General features: G+C 41.9%; 1 protein-coding gene across 1 annotated transcript; it reads right to left on the reverse strand.

Moving 5' to 3' along the window:
- Positions 1-2,406: 2,406 nt before the first annotated feature.
- Positions 2,407-5,055, reverse strand: cldn10a (claudin 10a). Its single transcript, XM_062446875.1, has 5 exons — positions 4,584-5,055; positions 3,951-4,112; positions 3,709-3,790; positions 3,563-3,605; positions 2,407-3,005 (listed from the first exon to the last, which is right to left on the reverse strand). Exons 1-5 carry the CDS (start codon positions 4,801-4,803, stop codon positions 2,868-2,870), a joined length of 645 nt encoding a protein of 214 aa, XP_062302859.1. The 5' UTR covers positions 4,804-5,055; the 3' UTR covers positions 2,407-2,867.
- Between the last annotated feature and the right edge of the window lie 3,633 nt (positions 5,056-8,688).

Consider the following 8,688-nt stretch of genomic DNA (forward strand, 5'->3'; position numbering starts at 1 on the left):
AATCAGGTGAACGGTGTAGGAATTACAACACATTTTATATGTGCCCCCCCCCCCTTTTTAAGGGACCAAAAATAATTGGACAAACTAACATAATCATAAATCTAATTGTCACTTTTAACCCTCGTGCTGCCTTCGGGTCACATGACCCAAAGGTTCATAACGAACCATCGTTGTGTTTACCCAATTTTACCCAATACAAAAACTAATAAAAATAATTTTATTTTAACCTTCGCAATGTGGGGGGTCTGAGACAGCCCAACGGTTAAAAGAAAATGCTTCACTTTGTTTTTGTATGCGGTAAAGTTGTCGCAATACGACGGTGGGTCACAATGACTGATGGGTCAGAACGACCCAAAGATAACACAAGGGTTAATACTTGGTTGAAAATCCTTTGCAGTCAATGACAGCCTGAAGTCTGGAACCCATAGACATCACCAGACGCTGGGTTTCGTCCCTGGTGATGCTCTGCCAGGCCTCTACTGCAACTGTCTTCAGTTCCTGCTTGTTCTTGGGGCATTTTCCCTTCAGTTTTGTCTTTAGCAAGTGAAATGCATGCTCAATTGGATTTAGGTCAGGTGATTGACTTGGCCATTGCAGATTATTCCACTTCTTTGCCTTAAAAAACTCTTTGGTTGCTTTCGCAGTATGCTTCGGGTCATTGTCCATCTGCACTGTGAAGCGCCGTCCTATGAGTTCTGAAGCATTTGGCTGAATCTGAGCAGATAATATTGCCCGAAACACTTCAGAATTCATCCTACTGCTTTTGTCAGCAGTCACATCATCGATAAATACAAGGGAACCAGTTCCATTGGCAGCCATACATGCCCACGCCATAACACTACCTCCACCATGCTTCACTGATGAGGTGGTATGCTTTGGATCATGAGCAGTTCCTTCCCTTCTCCATACTCTTCTCTTCCCATCATTCTGGTACAAGTTGATCTTGGTCTCATCTGTCCATAGGATGTTGTTCCAGAACTGTACAGGCTAATTTAGATGTTTTTTGGCAAACTCTAATCTGGTCTTCCTGTTTTTGAGACTCACCAATGGTTTACATCTTGTGGTGAACCCTCTGTATTTACTCTGGTGAAATCTTCTCTTAATTGTTGACTTTGACACAGATACGCCTACCTCCTGGAGAGTGTTCTTGATCTGGCCAACTGTTGTGAAGGGGTTTTTCTTCACCAGGGAAAGAATTCTTCTGTCATCCACCACAGTTGTTTTCCGTGGTCTTCCGGGTCTTTTGTTGTTGCTGAGCTCACCAGTGCGTTCTTTCTTTTTAAGAATGTACCAAACAGTTGATTTGGCCACACCTAATGTTTTTGCTATCTCTCTGATAGGTTTGTTTTGATTTTTCAGTCTAACGATGGCTTGCTTCACTGGTGGTGACAGCTCTTTGGACTTCATATTGAGAGTTGACAGCAACAGATTCCAAACACAAATATCATACTTGAAATTAACTCTAGACCTTTTATCTGCTCCTTGTCAATGAAATAACGAACTCCCTTTATGAGGGAATAACATACACCTGGCCATGGAACAGCTGAGCAGCCAATTGTCCAATTACTTTTGGTCCCTTAAAAAGGGGGGGGCCACATATAAAATGTATTGTAATTCCTACACCGTTCACCTGATTTGGATGTAAATACCCTGAAATTAAAGCTGAAAGTCTGCACTTAAAGCACATCTTGATTGTTTCATTTCAAATCCATTGTGGTGGTATACAGAGCCAAAATGATGAAAATTGTGTCAATGTCCAAATACTTATGGACCTAACTGTATATCAATTCGACGGACAATGTCATTGTGTTCATTCTCTTTTCAGCCAGAAATACTTTTCAAACATCACCAACACACGAAGGCAGAGGTGAGTGAGATGCTGTGCTTGTTCACCAGACCCCTGACAGTACAGAAGCTCATATCCCGGGGCCGCCTCTCTCTTCCTGTCAGCTGGGCTGAGATCCCTCTGCCCCTAAGGCTGATTTGCATAAAAGGGTTAAGGTTTCCATTGATCAGTAGGTGGAGATGGACAGCACGGAGAGGGGGAGAACTTCCGATCTCATTTCCAAGATAGAAGAGGCATGTCTGCCGTTGATTCTTGCATCTGTGTTCGGTCTAGACAGCTGAGGCCCTTCTCTGTCAGTGGAGGTGCTCCATCTTTCAGTGCGGGGCATATTGCAAAGGTACGACAACTTCCCGATGGTGCACAATGATGTCTATTGACTCAACTCCTTCCTCTCTTTTCCTGAGGATATCTGAGACTCGAGTCCCTGTCGGTTAACAACACGGACTGTTGAAGGAGCGCTGAACTTCAGGGTGTGTAATTAAGTGATACATTCACCAATTCCAGGGTATTACATGAAACTGTTTATTTACAGAATGTCTTATAGAAATGTTTCATGTTCACTAATTACAAAGGATTTTTGTCAGTCTACTGTCTCTTCTAACGCTAAGTATTGCTGTAAAACAGTCATTAAACAGATAGACTACAGGTTGTGAGAGACTAAATGTTCAGTAGAGCTGCGCCCTCAGTATGAACCTGTGCGGTTGTGTCTTGTCATGATCAACATTAGACCCCTTATGAGTCACACGCAGTCAACAACATGAGACTTGGACATCTCCCAGTTTTACAAGGTGACCGGGCAAGGGTGTACCATGCCAAACAGAATTTCCTGTTCTCCGAGGAAACAAACTTATCTGATGTATTTTGTTTATAGCCCACTGACTGGATACCCACTGACATATTACATAATCTGATTGATTTAACAGCTTGCCTGTTTCACCCACACAATTGGAGAAATGGCAGAATAAAAATGCCAAACCAACATTATGGAACAATTCTTCATCCGAAAATCTTAAAAACATTGTCAGACGTAGGCGTTCCTCCCAAACTGTCTGGAGGGTTCAGCAGTGTCCCTCGGCTCTTTCTGGAAACCGTTACCAGATTTTCTGTGTTGGTTGCGTGTGTTTACCAATGATGCAGCCCCGCTGTAGGAGTACTCTGCCTGGCTAAAGGGGACAGAAAGAAAGAGAGTTATGAACATTTTATTGACAACACATTTATTTATGTTTACAAAAACCCTATTCTCTTTCCCTGAATGCAGGTCAAGTTTGTGTTGGGCTGCAATTATAAAAGAAATGTCCAGACATAGGTCATGCGTAGTCATTGTTATGGAAGAATTCTTCCAACCCCCTCGAGGTTTAGTGCCCCCTCACTCAAGGTGACTTACACGTAAATACACAGATACCAGACACAAACAAAGGTGACATTCAGTTATCACAGTACATGTGTCATTTGCCCTTATCATCACAAGACAAGATGTTAAGAGTTGTCGCTGGGTATTTTCAATTGGAAATAAGTTCATCGCAGTTTGAATGAAATTGCAGAAAGGAATTATGGAAGGTCAGGTTTCATAATGAACATTTTCATATCTGACAATCGGATAAAGATATAGATCACATGATGAATAGCCATTGAGGTAAAGTACAGTTCAAAAACAGCTTGCCTGAAGCCTTCTGTTAGTGAGAGACAGAAAATGAGACCTCCCAGTACACACAACACAGAGCCGGCCCAGCCGATGAAGAGCGCTGCCCCCAGTTCAAACCTAGCAGAGAAATGACACAAGCAACATGTTTGAATTGGAGTTCATCCATTTCATTCGTTTGAACTTGTTCATCAGCAGAGTTGACATCAGGTGGAACGCTTACTTCTGGGCAACAAAAAGTGGGTCAAAGAACTCGGTTGTGATCCTGTGTGCATAAAGGGAGCATGCAGTCAGAGAGCAGAGGCCTGCAGAGAACAGAGACACAAACTTCTTTAAAAGTCACACGCTTTAACTGACCCAAACATCTCTCCCCAAAAATGACCTCAAGAGTCCAATGAGACGCTCGCATGCATTTTGGACGTCACTAAACTTCGAGACGCTCTCTATAAGCACAGCAATGTTTACCATTGAGGATGAAGTGGAGGCCTGAGAGGCCAGTGAGCTTGGCTTTAGTGGTCTCTGATCCCCCAATCTTGGTGCACTTCATCCCCACCAGGGCTAGGATGGCCCCAAAGAAGCCCAGGCACACGGACGCAATCATGAGCCCCCGACAGACCTGGATGTACGCTGGGTGTGCGTTTCATGTTTGTGAGACAGAAGGGGTAAGGGGCAGGAGGGAACGTCAGTCATCACTCATGAATGTTTCATCACCCCATGAAAATGTTTGACTTTCTTGCAAACAGGCACTAGAAAAGCCTTTTTATGAATCCCCCTCACCAAATACTGGCTTTTGTAGTATTTGTTTTGGTGCTTGTAGTCTTTAGGCCGAAAAAGGATTGGTGCTACTAAGTTCCCAATGCTCTTTTTTTCCACGCGAGTTATTGATTTCAAGAGATCAGGTACTGAAGACATTAAATGTGAGGCAGAGACATCACACACACATATTGTGTTATCAATATGACATCTGCATTACATACATACATACATACATACATATCACATATATCACCTGTAACACACACATGCTAACACACTTACACACATGAAGATCACGCACAATAACTTAATGAATGAATTAGTCAATTTACTTAAACTGACCGTCCAGTGCCAGCATGGAAGGAAAGTCTTTGCAGTTAGAAACTCCCGTAGAATCAGTGACGCACGTCTTCCACAGATTAGACCAGAAGGTTGCCGTAGTGATGACAGTCCCATCCACAGAGGACACCTTCCAGTAGTCAATAGGCAGAGTAGATGACACCAGGATCCAGCCAGATATGGTCAGGAGAAAAGCAACAATTTCTGTTGCCATATTGCTCATTTTTCCCGTCGTTTTTATTCTAGACAGGACTATGTCGGGCCGGCTGGCAGTGAGACTCAAATGTAGCAGTTGTGGTAGATGGAGAAGTGTGGGAAGTTGGCTGGAGTCTATTGTTTAGCTGAGGAGACAGTCCAGGATGAGGGGTAGAGTGAGTCAGTGGTTCCAAATCTGCTCGACTTGTTTGCACTCAACAGGGAGGGCTCTGTGCTCAAGCATATGCACCTCCACCTGGGGGCCCACCCCTAGGATACACATCATTTCTGGACACTGACACACACGCACTTGTGAACACGTCACTCTTCAGTTGTAATTTCCCGTTAAAGTCACTAACTGGATCTAACAAGATTTTATATGTATGTAAAAGAACAGGGAGAACAAAGACTTTCAACAAACACTCAAAGTTCAGTGACTGCAAAGGATTGCAGAGCAGAGATGCACTGGTATACACACTTTTATCCTGGTGGTACATTGAGCCATGGATTTATTGTATTAGAGACCCACCTAGTGGCAGAACAGGAGTAAATCTGCTTAGAGGCCCTTGACCCCTGGACAGAGCCTTGTTTAGAGTATGCTCATGTACAGATTGGGAAGTAATGTCAGAACTCAAATACTGAGGATCCGTGAAAAGGACCATGTTAAAGAAAAGGTCTAGTTCTAATTTTTAATTAAATTGTAAATGTATTTACAATTAGAATTATGGGTAAACTATTGTACAAGCTTCATTTATACAGTCGTGTCCATTTATACAGATTCTTTTATTTGTCAAAAACACTTGAGACAGAGATGTGCACAATGCTTTGGTTATTAAAAGGTCACCATCTAGAAAATCAAAACTAGGGTTTCCATCCTGCTTCCTGTGTGACCCTCTCGGTTCCCTTGAGGTCAATGAGCGAGGGTGCTGAGAGCCACTGCTCTTTTACAGCAAAGGTTAAAAGAGTCTTCTCACTTACTCTTGTTTGGTTCCTTAGATATTGCTTCTGGCTGAGAGGCTGTTTGGCATATAGAGGAATGGGGAGTGTGGGAGAGTTGGCAGGCCCCATATTGTGGAGATGTGCTCTAGTTTCTCCTGTGTGTTTACACTTTAGACCCATGAGTCAGGGTCCGAGAAATTAACATTCAGTCAGGCAGGGAACTTTGTGTACAAGTAGATGCACATAGGTTACTGTTTATGGGAGAGATGGTGGTGTTTGAAATGTTCAGAACACCTCACACCTATCCTCTAATTTCTGGCAAATAAACGATTTTCTTTAAGAATAGAGCACACGGTGAGTTCTTTAAGTAATCAAACTGAATCAACTGAAGAGGACACAGGTCTGAATAATACCTGGCGGAAGAACTGTTGAACATGACCTGCAGTTTCACATTTAAAGAAACACAAGCATATTTGAGGACTATTGTCATACTTCTCCAGGTGTACTTCTCCAGATACAATCAAATAATTAGAATGAAGTCAGTCAATGTATCTGGAGAGGGAGTTTCCCCCAACAAAAGGTTTTGAGGAAGGAATATAGGGTTCCTGTGGGACTCAATAAACAAAGACCAAGAGTAAAGACATGGTGTGCTCCTTCAAACCTCCTGAGTGCAGCTTGGTCATCTGGGTGTGCTTTGGAAGGAGCTGTTGCCCAGCAATCCAGGGCTCCATCGACTAAAGAGTGGCTGCAGCCATGGCAACAGTACAGCATCCCACCCAAGAGGCCTGAGCTAGAGGAGAGGACGACAAAATGATCATGAACACGGAATGACTCATCATCGACCTTATGTCCAACTGAGAAGTATATAAAAAAATTGTTACAAATAAAAAGTCTTTACATCTTTATGGGTTTTATATAAGCCGCAATGAGTGTGGCCAGGTTTTGACTGGTCAAGTAACTTTTGTAGCTTGTTGAAGAGTAGTTGGCATGACTTTATTACCTGTATTATGGGTGGAATCCCTAAATAAATAACTAGTGTACATTTTTAGTTTAACTAGTAACATGTCTAGACTCCGAAGTCCACTCTTCCATCTAAAAGTTTTTATGTGACAGGTAAATCATTTCAGATATTTTGGACATTTTGATACCACACTCAGCATCTTATTTAATGTAGAATCTCACAGTTTGTAATCGCGCAATTTGGTCTATCCTGTTCTTATACTGTTATGTATTCTGTGTTCTGAAAATGAGAGAAAGGCAGACACTTTCCCTGTCTTCCCTGTACAAGTCTACTCCTCTCCCCCGTCCATGTGTAAAGTAAAGTTGTGAAAGGTAGCATGTTAGAAGGAGGAGTCTTTCACCAAACTTGGAGTGGGTCATAGGGCCTTCACAGTAGGCTCACAGCTTTCTTGTTATCTTTGTGAGGCAGTGAGAGGAACTGAAGAGTATGCAGGGTTTGGGTTAAAAATAACATCTTTTGAGTAGTGTAGACCGAATGATATACAAAAACTTTAAAATAGTATGGATACACGGTTTTGAAGTAGAAATCTTGGTGTTGCCAATAGTAAAATACAAATACTTAAAAAGTAGGGATGATTTTCTGTGGTTGGAGCACTCAACTGACTACTTCCAAGTGGATTCACAGAGCACTTTACCCATAGCATGTACCAGATGGTGCTCATGGTGCCTATTTGCTCATTAATGTGAGAAACACAAATATCATCATGACACAGGCACAGCAACTAACAGTGTGGTAGGGTTTAATTGATATTGTCTTAAGTTAATTAAAAAAATTAATTATAATGTATATGAACACTGCATGAGGTACATGTAATGGTTTAAATAGTCACATAAACATGGCAAAGGATATAAATATCCAGAACATTGCTACATAAATCAAAAACATAGATTAACTTTTAGATCATAATATGTAATAATAAATTAATCATGTACAGTGTAATTTTCGGGTTTCTAGTATCCCAGAGTTGCTGTGAAAGTACCAAGTCAATGAAGGGAATAGTTAAGTACAAGTTCAGGACAAAATCAACGTATTTATTCCATATGTAAGGTGCAGGTGTCTGATACACTCAAGTTGAGTATCTCAGAAGACTGGACAATGAATACAGGAAATCAAGGGAGTTAAATAGTATCCAATACGGGAGGATACGAGACGATTAGCATAGCCTTCACAAGCACAGAAATAGGACACTGCATGCTAGATAGCTTTTGTTTAGGTCTTTAGATAGGGCTCCTAGAAATGGCCTTGATGTTCCTTCTATTTTCCTCGTTCAAAGGTGCATGGCATTATACACTTTGGTAATATTGTGACCTCTGACCTACACTAGTGTCACAGGCCTTTCCTAGTCGCACCATACAAAGAACTAACTTATGACTATGCAGGCATAAGAAAACAGCATAATGACAGTTTATCAATCGACGAGGTGTAAATTATCACCTGATAATGGTCAATGCGGAGGCGTCAGGTGGCTGAGCGGTTAGGGAATCGGCCTAGTTATCAGAAGGTTGCTGGTTCGATTCCCCGGCCATGCGAAATGATGGTGTGTCCTTGGGCAAGGCACTTCACCCTACTTGCCTCAGGGGAATGTCCTTGTACTTACTGTAAGTTGCTCTGGATAAGAGCGTCTGCTAAATGACTAAATGTCTAAATGTAAATCAATGATACAAGAAACATAATTAATAGCATATTTCTCTCCTGGACACAACCAAGGGTTATGTTCTCATGAGCTTAATATAGCAGGGTATCGATCAAACATTTCTATATTCAGAGCATTTTAAACAAGGCCATAGCCATGGAGTCAACATTGGGGGGGACAAATGATAATGATATGATAATTTCAGACAGCGTGCGTGGTTGCCTGTCGTAGCGTAGCACATTTATATTTTTATATCAATATATTGGGGGGACATTTTGACCAGATATGAATATTGAGGGGGATGTGTCCCCCCCAATATG

This window comes from Osmerus eperlanus, chromosome 21 (assembly GCF_963692335.1).
Source record: "Osmerus eperlanus chromosome 21, fOsmEpe2.1, whole genome shotgun sequence".
Taxonomy (NCBI): domain Eukaryota; kingdom Metazoa; phylum Chordata; class Actinopteri; order Osmeriformes; family Osmeridae; genus Osmerus; species Osmerus eperlanus.